The sequence below is a fragment of the Rhinatrema bivittatum genome, chromosome 3, assembly GCF_901001135.1.
Source record: "Rhinatrema bivittatum chromosome 3, aRhiBiv1.1, whole genome shotgun sequence".
NCBI classification, from domain to species: Eukaryota; Metazoa; Chordata; class Amphibia; order Gymnophiona; family Rhinatrematidae; genus Rhinatrema; species Rhinatrema bivittatum.
The window spans coordinates 563,524,652-563,539,557 of NC_042617.1; the positions used below are offsets into that span (position 1 = coordinate 563,524,652).

General features: G+C 44.4%; 1 protein-coding gene across 2 annotated transcripts in view; it reads right to left on the reverse strand.

Moving 5' to 3' along the window:
* LOC115088337 (vacuolar protein 8-like) overlaps window positions 1-14,906 on the reverse strand; it is a 95,740-nt gene that overhangs the window by 46,128 nt on the left and 34,706 nt on the right. For both annotated transcript variants that reach the window (XM_029596501.1, XM_029596500.1), the window contains 2 exons: window positions 7,406-7,488; window positions 4,772-4,897 (listed from right to left, as the gene is read on the reverse strand). In XM_029596501.1, coding sequence (XP_029452361.1) covers window positions 4,772-4,897; window positions 7,406-7,488 — 209 coding nt within the window. The remainder of the gene's footprint in view (window positions 1-4,771; window positions 4,898-7,405; window positions 7,489-14,906) is intronic.

The window sequence follows — 14,906 nt, forward strand, 5'->3', positions numbered from 1 at the left end:
CGAAGGATCTCAGGAGTGACCAACTCCTTGCGAAGGCAAAATTAGACTGGACGCTGAGCCCTTTTGTAGGGCTGAGGACAACACCCAGGGAGGGGTCAGCAGGGGACCACACCTGGCTGGCCCTAGAAGAGGAGGAGAGAGGCGCGCACCTGCGGAGAGAGCTGGAAGCTGGTGGTGTCCTCCCGGCCACGTGGAGAGTCCAAGGAAGCCAGGCAGGCAGTGGTGCAGCCCTGCCCAGAAGCTGAAGAGGTGGCAGGCTGCTGGAGCGGCTCCCAGCCGCGAAGACTGAAGCAGGAAGGCAGAAGTGAAGAAACGCTGGCTGCAGGGAGAACAGAGAGCTGCAGGCACCGGCAGAGACGGCTCCCTGCCGGGCGAGGACCCGGGCTGAAGCAGGCACCGGCAAGGACGGTCTCCCTGCCGGCTGAAGACCCCGGCAGTGAAGCAGGACATTGGGGGAGAGATGGAGCAACAGCAGCGGTCCCGGCTGCATGGAGGAGCTCCTGGCAGCCTGGAAACAGCTGCGGGGATGGCCCCAGCTGATTCAGGGGAAGCAGCAGCGTCAGCGGCCCGGCTGGCCGCAAAGGTAAGAGCCTGCCCGCGCTCCTCGCGGGCAGGATCGCAACAAAGTATGCAGAATTTTAAGTTTTTTGTGCAGAATTCCCCCAGTTGAGACTAAATGAAATGTTAACAGCTGGGCAGCAGGGCTGGGGGAGGGAGAATGGCAGGAGCTAATTGAACTTGTGCGGTGTGTGAGCAACTGAGCACAGACTGCTGTGAAGAGCCAGGTGCCTACTGGTAAGCAGTGCAGGACAGAGAAAGAGACATTCTGACTGTTGGGGAGACAAGGGCAAGGTTCAAGGCTGGATTGGTGGGGGCTGGGAGGAGGGCTTTTGCTACTGTGCAAATTGCGACATAGTGCACAGCTAGCCAGAAAGCACTTCCAGACAGCCTGAAGGAATACATGTTCCTTCAGGCTGTCTGGATGTGCACGTGCGGCGTACACAGTGTATGCCAACTTATCGGCACTTCACCCATAGCAGGGGCTGCGGTGGTGACAAATGATTGGCTGTGCTTTTTCAGGCAATAAGGAAAAGTCATGGGGGATTGGTTAAGCACATGCTGCAGTCAGAGTGGGACTACTTGGAGGATAAAATTCCGGACAATTTCCGTTTTTTTCTGTGTTGCCCCTGGCTTCTGGACACAAAAGCCTAAATCAGTACAGTCTGGAGAAAATCCGGACAGTTGGCAACCCTAGATGCAATGCATCTTCTTCACTGCCTAGCAACACCAGGTCCAGGTCCTCCCTGGTCTTCCTGTGCCTTGATGGATGTTTGTTCCACGTTCTTCGTGTTCCTGAACTTCTTCACCTTGATGTTCCTAGTCTTGTCCCTCATTGGAGCTCCTTCGTCGCTTGTTCCTTGTGTTCCAGATGTCCTGATGTCCAGTCATTCTGATGTTCCATGACCTGATGTTCCTGTCCATCTCATGTCCTGTTGCATGTGAAGAAAGTAAAATAATGCATCCTGTTCCTGTTTATGGTGATCATGGTGTGCTGTGAACAAGTTATTTTTGAGCAAGCATGGATGTGTATCTTTTGTAACCAGTTAGCCACCGAAGTTGCTTGCATCAAGACTGCATTATTAACCTACACGTTTTTAGCTCTAGGTTATTCTAGGTATCTGGAAATTCAGTAACCTGATTTTCTGTTACGATCCTGCTCGTGGACCCCATCCCGCGAGCAAGCCCTCCACCTACGGCTCCACTCTGACACCACCATCTCCACTTCCAGGGGCCCTGCTCCCCAGCCCATTGTCCTCGCGGTCTAGCACCGCTGCTGGGACTCTGCTCCTTGCGGCCCTGATACCTCCATCATCTTCTTTCTTCTTCATGGCCCCAAGCCACTGTTGGGATCCTCTCTTCGCGGTTGGGAAGACGTTGCAGACATCCCCTTCTAGCAGCAGGAAGCCGCCACCGCTGTTTCCTCCTATGTGGCATGGAGCCGCCGCTGTCTTCCTCTCCTCTTCACGGCAGGAAGCCACCAAGCCTGGCTCCCCCATGAGACAGAACGCCACAGTGGACCTCTGCTGCTCTGGATTTCCTCTAGGTGCGGGCGTGCGCCTCATCTTTCTATTTAAAGGGCCAGCGGCGGGAAAAGCCCCGCAGCCCCAATAGATGACATCATCAGTCTTCACCTGGATCTGCCCTATAAAAGGGCTCTGCTTCTTTCCGTCAGGGCCTTTGGATCTGGTCTTCACAGCGTCTGTGGTCTTCTTCCGGTCCAGGTCCTCTGTGGTCTTCCTGTGCCTTGATGGATCTTCATTCCACGTTCTTCATGTTCCTAAACTTCTTCACCTTGATGTTCTTGGTCTTGTCCCTCGACGGAGCTCCTTTGTCACTTGTTCCTTGTTCCAGATGTCCTGCTGTCCAATCGTCCTGATGCTCCATGTCCTGATGTTCCAGATGTTCAATGTTCCGTCCGTCTCTTCTTCAGCCCTTCGTCCAGTTCCTAGGTTCCTCGTCTGTCCACATTTCCTGGCGTGCTACCGTCGTGGTCTTCTAATTTGACGAAGGGACTCCTCAGGTCTTCCACAAGACATTTTGTCCTACTTGGTGGACGTACAGCTCCCCTCACTAACGGCAGCGCAAGCCTCCGGAAGACTCCTGTTTTTAATGCCTAGCTTCTGAATATTGAGTCTTGAATCCTGAGTCATGAATCCTGTCCCGGTCTTCGGAGTTCCTTGTGCCTGCTTGCATCCATGCCTAACACTCTGCCAGAACCTGTTCCGCTTCAGCGTGGTCTGCGACCAGCCACAGGTGGCTGTGTAGAACGTGCCCTGTTGCAGGCCTCTCCTGAATCTTTGTCATGTCCTGGCTTCAGTTCCACTGATTTGTTTGGAGTCTGCTTTGCCTTCAGCGTGGTCCGCGACTAGCCATGGGCGGCTGTGTAGGGTGTGTTGCGATGCAGCACTCACCCTGTACTTTCTCCTGAATCCTGAACCCGTGCCTGAAACCTCCAAGCAACCTGAATCCTTGTCTGAGTCTTCTGAGTAACCTGAATCCTTGTCTGAGTCCTTCGAGTATCTTGTTTTCGTCTGAGTCCTGAGTGTTGCCCGAGTCCTTTGCGTAACCTGAGTCTTCGTCCGAATCTTCTGAATATCCTGAACCTTCGTTTGAATCTTCTTGTTCCTGCCCTCAGCCTCCGTCTGGCCTCACGCACTTGTCATTCCCAAGTGGCAGGTCCGGAAGGGCTATCGAGTGCCGGAGGGCTACTCTCGAGCCCAGCATTGCGTTGCTGGGTCTCATTGGTGCATGAAGGTCCAGTGGAGGGCGGAACCTGCTTTGCTCCTGTTCCAGATGTTCCTTGCCTTGTCTTCAGTCCAGCCTTGTTCCTGTTCTCTCACCTCCCACAATGTGTGTCTTAGGGCTCCTTCCTGAGCCATCCCATGGTCCAAAGGCTTACAATCCCCCTTGAGAAGCAACCGCACCTCCGTGACTTGCAACATTTTCATTATTAGTGGAGCCTGGTAGGTGTTACCTATTATGTGATAACGGTGAAGAAGAAGAATAGAATTAAGTTTCTTTCATTATATATGGGAAGCGGTAGAAAGGTGGAACTACTGGAAGATGGTAGTAGTAATTTTATAATTCTGTTTTTCTCTAATTGCACATCTGTGTTATAATATTGTTAGAGTTTTCATATTATTTTTATAAACTGTTAAAACCTGAATAAAAAGATTTAACATAAAAAAAGATTACATATAAGTGCTATTTTGATGGTACAGCTGTGTGCAGATGTGAAGGCACCCCTAGTCAAATTGTATATTTCAATGAATTTCTAAGTGAACAGAAGCTGGCATAACCTCTACATGGTAAAAAATTAAACATGGAAAAACAATAATTCTATGTTACAGGGCTAATATCCTCACACTGTATATCTATACACAATACTCAAGCACATGAGGACTATTCTACTTATCACTTGAACTTAACACATTTTTCAAAACCCAGGGACTTAGTATCAGAATATTTGCGCTCAATCGCTCAGGCTCTTGCCCTATACAGGGCTATAACCATTTTCATGGCAACAATAGCACTAGGTTTTCACCTCATTTACCAATTCCCACTAAATAGCAATTTTTATTTTTCTATTTTTTATTCAATATATATGTAATTTAATATTACTTATCTTTTTGTGTTCGTTTTAAAAAAGAGCGGTTTTTTAAAACGAACACAAAAAAATAAGCTGGTGCCATGCCCTCGGTCCTGCCCCGAACTACCCCCTGACCCCCTGGACACGCCCCAGACACGCCCCCTCCTGCCCCTTTTATGAAGCCCCGGGACTTACGCGCATTCCGGGGCTATGCGTGCGCCGGCGGCCTATGCAAAATAGGTGCGCCGGCGCGCGAGTGCCCTGCGTGCGTAAATCCAGCCGGATTTACGCACGCAGGGCTTTTAAAATCCGGCCCACAGTTTTTTCTTTGATGAAGGCTACATAACTCATTGTTTCCCTACTCCATATAATAAAAAACACATCACCAAGAGTCTCAAATTTCTTTTCAGCATCATTACCAAAACGATATACACACAGGTCTGATTTTCAGGACAGCCACAACAAACTTGCCTGAATATATATTGATCTAAAAAAACCCCCAAGTTTATTTGCATATTTTGTTATCCCTGATAAACAAACCTGTTTTCAGCCCTCAAGGACTACTGGCTACCTCTGCTATACCAACTCAACCCACCCTCAGCATGTAATTTATAACTTTACCTTGTCCACAGAAGAAGACAGAAGAGAAAGCAGCATTCTTAGAAGGAATCTGTCGCCAACTTGCAACATGGCTTTATGGTGCTCTGAGTTTGCAGCTATTTTGCTGAGAGCAGCACAACTGTAATACTGTAAAAAAAAATAATAATAATAATAAAATTCCACAGGTTAGAGACCAGTGGGGATAATTTTTAATGCACTGAATGAAAAATAAATAAATACAATTTCTTCAAGATCATAATTTATCAGATCATCAAAATACTTTACATTTCTTTTCATGCCCTGCTGCACACCTTGAAGTCCAAATAAAAACAGATGAGAAAATTCGGAACAGAAGGAAGTGTACTCAAATGGTTCTCTTCTTTCCTAGCTGACAAGGACGTTCCAAGTCAAACTGGGCAAACAAATCTTACACATTCCTCATCAATACAGGTGTCCCTCAGGATTCAGCACTATCGGCAACACTTTTCAAACATTTATATGCTTCTTTTCTGTACACTACTAGCAAAACTAGGAATCAACTTCTTGTATGCAGATGACATACAGTTCCTATAGTCCTTACACCAAATCAATTGAAAATACAGCATCTACACTCTCAACATACATGAAAGCAATACAGCACGAATTGACAAAGCTTAAACACTAAACACAAATAAAACTGAAAATGTATGGTTAGAGAGAAACCCTTCCACAGTTAAAATGCCATCCCTTGACCTAGATCATTTTCAGATTGCACCCTCTGAGCAAGTACGAAACCTAGGAACACAGGTCGAAGAGAACATCACAATGAATACTACATTGGTTGAAACATTCCAGGACTTCTGCACTGTGTTACAAACACTAATATTCTCAAATATAGATTAATGCTACTCCCTTTTACTAGATCTTTCTTCAGGACTTCTAAAACCACTACAGTTATTACAAAATGCTTCTGTAAGATTTCTATTAGGGGCAAGGAAATTTGACCACATCACTCCTATCTCTGATAGCGCTACACTGGCTGCCAGTACAAGCTAAACCCAGTATAAATTGCCAACCCTAATTTTTATCATCATCAATGACAGAAACACCTGCTTAATAGGTGAATCTCCAACTGTACACACCACAGCAAACTCTAACACCACAAAATAAAGGACTATTAACTGTACCAACAATGCAAAATACACATCTAACGCAAATAAGAGACAGAATGCTTTCCATAGCAGGCCCCAATCTGTGGAATTCTCTACCAGAGTCGTTAAGTAAGTCTGTTAACAGAAAGAAGGAGATTCGAACGTGAGCTGAAAACATGGCTCTGCAAAAATGCATGTGATCTAACATAATATATCATTATGCAGAGAACTACAATATTAAAAAACATAGTCAACGTTTGAGGAATTGAATGACAAGGAATGGGTGACAAAGTATCCTAATACACTCTCTGACTAATGCATGAGACTATTGAAACGGAAATTATGTAGCACAAATTACTTTATGAACCCTTGAGATAATAATATGTTTTAAGTACTATGTTAACCTATAATATGAATGTTGCTTTTCTAAACCGTTGTGACCTTCTTTTGGGATGACTGTATGTGAAATGCTTAAATAAATAGATTAGGGCCAATAAGACTTATCTTTCCAGATCAGTAAGGGCTTTTTTTGTGTTGGGGGGAAGGGAGATGAAATACATGAACCCAGCATTTTTTTCTTCCTAGTTCAAATCAAAACCTGTTCCAACTGGGGCTACAGTGCTATGATTGTTTCATAATTCAGAAAAAAAAAAAAAGACATAGAAATGTAGAAGACAACTGAAAGCTGCAAGCAGATTACTTTTGTTTATTTTCAACTGTGAATGATGTTTGTATGCAGAATTTGACAGAGCGGGCCGGCCCGGGAGTTCAAAGGCAGTGTATGTAGAGGGAGCGGAGTTTGATTCCCAACTGCACCCGCTCTGATCCCTGGGACAAGAAGGGCCGGACATGCTACAGAGGCAATGTTCACTTTCCTTGTGGAGGGAAGCAGTCTCAGTAATTACTCAATGGCAAAAACCCAGTTTTAGCGTCCGCCTTAGCTTAAGTTCCAGAAGGAGATGCAGATTGTGGCCCCGGGCAAAGGATTGTTCCTTCAATGGCTGGGAGGGAGATATAAAAGTAGTAGGGGGAGGGGGGAAAACCTGGATAGTTGTGAATGAGGGTTCGTGGCTCTGTAGCTCAATAGAGAACAGGATTGAGACCCGTCTGATCATGGAACTGTTCCAGATAGGTGGAATTTTGTCCTGTACACAGTAGGTGCCAGTGTGTGCATATTTACATTATACAGTGCTATCAGACCTGGCCTATCACATAAGCAGACAGAGGTCGGTGATGACCAGTGCTCCCTCTTGCTATATACCTCCATTACCTTTAGGTGCCTTAAAATTAGACAAGAATCAGTCAGCTAGAAAAGGCCATATTTTCCCCTTTTTTTCTCTCTTATTGACAACCTGCACAGATGACTCCCAGTGTTTACCTTCCACACATTAAATTCTAATATTTTCTGACTATGCATGCAGCAAAAAAAAAAAAAAAAAAAAGAGAGAGAGAGAGAGAGAGATTGTATCTATGGAATTTAGCTGAGAGCAACAAAGTGGCAGATGTTTTATTCTTTAGGTAGTACCTGCACTTCTGAGTCAGGAGACTGTAGCAGCAGGATGAGGAATGGCAGGGCTCCTTCTCTGCACAGAGCGTGTTGGATCTTCTCTGCAAGGCAAGATGAGGAATTCACACACACAGAATATATCAGCAAACTGGAGGCAGCCATCCAAAAATCTCACAGTTTTCCCTTGTATGCCAACTAAGGAAAACTATTAAACAGAAAAGAGTTAAACCACACATAACTAAGGCTGTTCTTCCCCTGCTATGTAAAAAAAAATTGCTCATGGAGGGCCCTTTTATATCTGTGCAGGTAGGGGCAGAATCCGTGTGTAATGTTTACATGCAGACTCCACCCCAAAATTTTCAAAGTGAATTGATGCGCAGAAGTTCCACTTTGAAAACACCCGGGCAAGCGGCCTGGTACACAAACAAAATAACTTACACGAAGCTACACATGCTCTGTCGGGGGCGAAACTTAATGTGGGTTAATTTAGACCCATACGTTTTGAAATAAAAGAGTATTTGTGAGTAACTCCTGGGCTGGTGTTCCATCATTGGACCACAAAGACCACACCTCAAATCTGAGTTTAGGTTGTTAAAGTCTTCTCCTAAGCCAAACCTGCTATCTCAGATTCCCTGGGGGGGGGTGGGGGAGGAGAGGAGAAGATTACTTCCTGGGCCCAGGGCTGGCTCAACCAAGTATGCATATCATGCATTTGCATGAGGTGGCACACCCGGGGAGGGCATAGCAGCAGTGGAAGGCACTGGAAGCCAGCAGATTCACAGCAGCCTCGTCTTTGTCCTCATACTCCCAGGTCACGCTTGGCCGGTGCACTGAAAAGGAGGGCTTAAGACATTCTCAAAAAATCTGCTGGATATACCTATTGTCAAACTGGCCAGATTGGAACTAACCAGAAAAAGAGCTTTTTCAGTCGCTGGCCCTATTCTCTGGAATGCATTACCGGACTCTCTCTTCGTCTCACATCTTCTGCGCCACAATTCAAAAAAACATTAAAAACATATCTTTTTCAGAAAGCCTATAGTTCTTTAACCACTACATAACGTTGTTATCATTACCTTCTGGCGGTTTTCCATCATTACAATTTAAGTTTTTACCATGCCCTCATATTTTAATTTGTTGGTCTTATGTTACTTATTTGTTTTTAGCTTGTTTTAATTGTTTTAGTGTTTTTGTTCTTGACACGGTCAGTCATCAATGACTGTTATGGCGGTTAAAATTTAAATTTTATGTTAAAATTTTATATTACTTTTATGTTATTTATGTATGTTTATTGTAAACCGTTTTGATTAATTCTTTGAATTGTAAAGGCGGTATATAAACATTATGAAATAAAATAAATAAATAAAAATAGTAGAAGCACAGATTCATGGTGGAAAAGCAACTTGGAGAGCATGACTCTCCCTCCCTCCGCCACTGAAGCCAGCATTTTTTTTTAAGATAAAAATTTCCTTGCGCCTCCCTGAAGCCATGGCTGCTGCATCTAGCAGAGGCGTGCAGAGCAGCATCGCAGAACACATACAAGAAGCTTGTTTTGATCTAGACAGTTCCTGCTTTCTGCTGCTGGCACTGGCAGCCGAGAGCGGAAAGGGCTATATCAAAACAGTAGGCAGAATAGCCTTCAGGCCTATTAAAGCTGGTAGGAGGGCTTGTCCTGTAGAGGAACTGGTCAGCCTCCTTGGGTAGAGAGTATAGGTGTGTCTGTGTCTGTTTTTGTCAGCCTTTCTGGGTAGAGTGTGTGTATGTTTCAGCCTTTCTGGGTAGAATGTGTGTGTGTGTGTCTGTGTGTGTGTTTGTCAGCCTTTCTGGGTAGAGTGTGTGTCTGTGTGTGTGTTTGTCAGCCTTCCTAGATAGAGAAAGTGTATGTATGTGTGTGTCAGCTTTCCTGGGTAAGGTAGTGTGTGTGTGTGTGTGTGTGTGTGTGCGCGCGCCTTCCTGGATAGTGTGTGTGTGTGTGTGTGTGAGCCTTCTTGAGTAGAGTGTGTGTTTGTATGTGTCAGCCTTCCTGGGTAGAGCGTGTGTGTGTGTGTGTCAGCTTTCCTGGGTAGAGTGTGTATGTGTGTCAGCCTTCCTAGATAGTGTTTGTGTGTGTGTCAGCCTTCCTGGATAGAGTGTGTGTGTGTGTGTGTGTGCGCGCCAGCCTTCCTGGATAGAGTGTGTGTGTGTGTGTGTGTGAGCCTTCTTGGGTACAGTGTGTATGTGTGTGTGTGTCAGCCTTCCTGAGTAGTGTGTGTCTCAGCCTTCCTGGATAAAGAGAGAGTTTGTGTGGTGTGTGTGTTGGCCTTCCTGGATAGAGAGTGTGTTTCAGCCTTCCTGGGTAGAGAGTGTGTGTGTATATGTGTGTGTGTGTGAAGAAAGTTTGTGCCATCCTCACTAATTCACAACAAGCTCAAGGTGATAAGATATCAAATTTTTTCAGGTATGCCATTCTTATTAGTTTTAATTATTGGGTATTTGATGTCTGTGCTATCTGGAAATATTTTATTGCTGTTTAGAAAAATTATTAACTTTTTATATGCATTCTTAATTGGATGTTATTCTATTCATCAGCTCTTTGGCAATATTCTTTTTATTATTATAATTTATTATGCTTTAGTTATATTTCTTGATCTTATTGTTTGATGATTTATGAGGAATGTTTCTGTTTTTCCATTGCTGCACTGAATATACAGTCTGGTTTGCTGCAATTTCCAGTTTGGATTCTGTCTATCCATTTCTATTTCTATGTTCTGATCTTTTTATTCTCTATTTAGTGAGGGTCTGTCTGTGTTCAGCATCTGTGACCAAACTGACACATTCTGCTAGCATGTACTTTCTATGTAGGGATTTATAAAGCCTGGTTTGTTCTGCATTCCTAAACGAGGTGATTTAGGGCCTGGTGTGATATCTACAGTGTTGCTTTTTCATAGATAGATAGGATTGCTCCCTTGTTTACTATATCATTGTCATTCAGTTTACTCTGGGTTTTCTGAGGCCCAAACCCACATTTACACACATTACAATAGGCCTAATACCATATGCAGGGCTTTCTGATTGGCATCACAACAATGCCTGCTACAAGGCCCAGCCGGTGTCACATTTATGTACTGGGGCAGGAGCACCTAGGGATCACTTCTGCACAATTTAGGAGTTTGGGACCTGTGGATGGGGTAAGATAGGTTCAGGGGGGGTGTCAATTTTGAAAGTTTGGATTGTCGAGGGCGCAGGGCTTTTTTTCAGCGGGGAAGGGGGGACTGAGACAGAGCATAAGACTGACGGTTTCTATTGCGTGTTAGTTATTGGGAAAACAGCAAAAATTCTGTATTACAAAAAGAACCAGAATGGAGGTTGGGGGCTGCATAGTAAATGTTCGCACAGGGCAGCAAAAACGTTAGCCCTGGCACTGCCCGGGCTCTGAGCATTGTTCAATAGCCAATCTCTTGTAAGCAACCCGTAATAATCACCCTGGAAGCTGATCTGATTTCCAACTTAACTTTTACTGATTAATGATGGAAAGTTGATAAAGAAGTTCAATTACATTCTCTACATCCCATTTACAGCTTGAGGTCTTGTAATACATTTGTGACTTTAAACTTTCAATTAAATTTAGGTTGTCAAAGAAGTCAATTACTTATTTTAAATCCTGATCCTCTCGGATTTATGGGGTAGTTTTGGAGCTTCTTCACAGCATTTGGTAGAGAGGATGATGCTTCCTAATTTAGCTGTTCCAAGTCAAACTTCTACAGTACATTTCACATCTTAGTTCAGTTGTTCAGTCATTCTCCTTAACTTTCCTGTTGGTACCTGGAGGGCACCTTCATGCGCCTCTCTTTGAACAAACTGATTATGTACTTGTGGGGGACACAAATCTTTCTATTCTTCTCCTCCCCCAGGATTGAACCCGGATCCATTCCTGAACAGGATTTCCAGGTGAGAGACGCCAATCCTCTTCCCTGAACCACACCGAACCACCCTGGGCTCTAGGCTGCTCGGGCAGGTTTTTAAAAAGAAAAAAACAAAAACCTTAGAAGAAGGGAAACCAAAATAGAGGAAAAGCAAAAACAAAGTTCCCAAGGAGATATCTTAAGGTTAGGCAAAGGCCACCCTTTCCACTTTACTAAAGCCAGGTCTCACGCCTAGAGACCCCGAAGAAAATCAATAGAACAGGGAATAGCCCAATGGCATACTGCCCCCTACAAGGGATAATGCGAAAATCTCCACCCTAAAAGGGAGGCTAGGGACGGACAGTTTCCCCATATGGGGGAGCTGAAAGCCACAATATCACTCCCTCCTATTCCCCCTGTCAGCAACAGAACAATCCTCTTTAGCAGTGATCCTTTAGGCTCTCTACAAGTGTAAGTCCCAACTCTGCCCACCGCCCCCCACTTCGTAGCACCTGCCCCTAGAGTCGATAAAAGTACAAGTCAAACCAGGATACTGAGCATTTTTATAACAGCTATTTATGTGGCTTTGAAAATCGGGCCCTAAATGTACAGAGAATTGTTGTAATAGAGGATTAAATGGCCTGAAGCTAAAGGCTGACTGTAGTATTGTGTGTGGATCAATATGTTCACATTTGGCAGTCTGTGGATATTTTATGACAACATTCTAGAAAATGCAGGAAAGCAAGTTTGATGTCGTCGCAGCGATTGTTATCTACTGCATGAACTACCAAGAGTTGGATAGCTTTTCACCTTGTGCTCTTGAACACCGAAAATCATGTAGTGCAAAACTAAATTACTTTTAATGGCTATAACTGAAGGTGAGAGCTGCACCAAATAAGCCCCTTCCAGTACTTTTCAAGTAGGATAATTTCCCTTCCAGTGTAATAGCAAACACTGGTTTTCATGCAGTGAAGGCAGGTGGTATTCAGTATTGGATGCTATTTGGTAGTGAAGGGCTGTGGGAAAGCAGAGTGATGTGGGGCTACCCGTCCACAAGCTTCCTTCCGTTCCAGTGTCAGAGTGGCCAGAGGAATCGTGTGAGAGCTGCAGGAGAAAAGGAAGCCATGAGAGAGGAAGAGGAGAGCATAAGATGGAAAGAGAGCAGGAATGGGATTGAGAAAGGAATAAGACAGAGGGTGGGGAGGCTAGAGGGAAGGGATAAAGATACAATGCTAGAAGAAGAGAAGAAATGTTAAAAGAAAAAAAAAGATAACTGCGAGACATTTGAGGAGCACAATAAAGAAGAAAAAGACGAGAAACAGACAATGGCAATAAGAATGGTAAAAAAAAAAAGTCAAGAAAGATATGGGGTAAAGAGTGAAACAAAAAAGAAGAAATTGATCAGTTACATGAGCATATCATGAGAAACAAACATAAGAGTGAAGAGCATAAGCAAGTGAGAAAAGATTAGAAGGACAAAGAAAGAAAAAAAAATATAACAAACACTGAGAAACTTGACACAAAAGTCAATGGAAAAGAAAATGCAGGGGAACTGAGAAACAACAAAAGATATGGTCCAATATTTTATTTGTGTGCCAGTTTAAAACTGTTAACTTTGTATGAAAGATCTTTTAAAACTGGACAAGAAGAGGAGAGATGATACTGTGTATAAGGAAGGGGCTGCTTGTATTTGTGAAAGAGGTCAGTGATACTAGGAATGACTGTCATTCAGTGGGAAAACATCCCTGAGCTCTCTATTGATAACTTACCTCTGGAATATGTGATGTAGGCTAGCACTTGTGACCATAAAACATCCTCCAAAAGATTTTGCCCCTGTTGCTTTACATCAAAATTACTCTTTTGCTTATTAGATTAAACCTAATAGCAATGAATCTCTAAAACAGAGGCTGGTAACCCCTGCCACTTGTGTCTGACATGGTCATTGGCACAAAAGAGGACAAACCCTGGTGCAGAAGAATTATAATTCTTCTGCACACTTCACTTGCCTTCTTGCTCTAGTTGTGATAAAATTCTTCACAGGACACCTTAGAGCAGGGATTCTCAAACCAGCCCTTGGGACACACCTAGCCAGTCAGGTTATAAGGATGCCCACACTGAATATGCATGAGATAGATTTGCATATAATGGAGGGAGTGCATGCAAATCTCTCTCATGCATATTCATTGTGGATAGCTTGAAAATCAGGCCTGTTTGTGGCACTTGAGAACTGGATTTGGCCACCCCTGCTGTATTTGCTATAAATTAAGAGACTATGTACATGCAGTAGGGACCCTCCGGGCCAAATTCCGCTGCTTGAGCTTCCTCAGGCTGGTTCCCTCTGCAGGATCCTACGACCAACGGAGCTGGAATATGGGCTAAAAGTACATCTGAGTCTGGAATCGCTCTGGTTCTCCCCTCCAGTACCATTCCTTATAGACAGAAGTTCCCTGCTGACCAGTTTGTCCCCAGCCCAAGCAAGTGTCTGGAAGTTCAGTGTTGGAAGTTTTGTCCCCAGCACAAGTACCTCACTATGTGGCAGTTCAGTTTTGTCCCCAGCACAAGTACCTCACTGTGTGGCAGTTCAGTTTTTGTCCCCAGCACAAGTACCCTCACTGTGTGGCAGTTCAGTTTTTGTCCCCAGCACAAGTACCTCACTGTGTGGCAGTTCAGTTTTGTCCCCAGCACAAGTACCTCACTGTGTGGCAGTTCAGTTTTGTCCCCAGCACAAGTACCTCACTATGTGGCAGTTCAGGTTTTGTCCCCAGTACAAGTACCTCACTATGTGGCAGTTCAGGTTTTGTCCCCAGTACAAGTACCTCACTATGTGGCAGTTCAGGTTTTGTCCCCAGCACAAGCACCTCACTATGTGGCAGTTCAGGTTTTGTCCCCAGCACAAGCACCTCACTATGTGGCAGTTCAGGTTTTGTCCCCAGCACAAGTACCTCACTATGTGGCAGTTCAGGTTTTGTCCCCAGCACAAGTACCTTACTATGTGGCATAAGAACATAAGAAAATGCCATACTGGGTCAGACCAAGGGTCCATCAAGCCCAGCATCCTGTTTCCAACAGTGGCCAATCCAGGCCATAAGAACCTGGCAAGTACCCAAAAACTAAGTCCATTCCTGTAACCATTGCTAATGGCAGTGGCTATTCTCTAAGTGAACTTAATAGCAGGTAATGGACCTCCTCCAAGAACTTATCCAATCCTTTTTTAAACACAGCTATACTAACTGCACTAACCACATTCGCTGGCAACAAATTCCAGAGTTTAATTGTGCGTTGAGTATAAAAGAACTTTCTCCGATTAGTTTTAAATGTGCCCCATGCTAACTTCATGGAGTGCCCCCTAGTCTTTCTACTATCCGAAAGAGTAAATAACCGATTCACATCTACCCGTTCTAGACCTCTCATGATTTTAAACACCTCTATCATATCCCCCCTCAGTCGTCTCTTCTCCAAGCTGAAAAGTCCTAACCTCTTTAGTCTTTCCTCATAGGGGAGTTGTTCCATTCCCCTTATTTTGGTAGCCCTTCTCTGTACCTTCATCGCAATTATATCTTTTTTGAGATGCGACGACCAGAATTGTACACAGTATTCAAGGTGCGGTCTCACCATGGAGCGATACAGAGGCATTATGACAT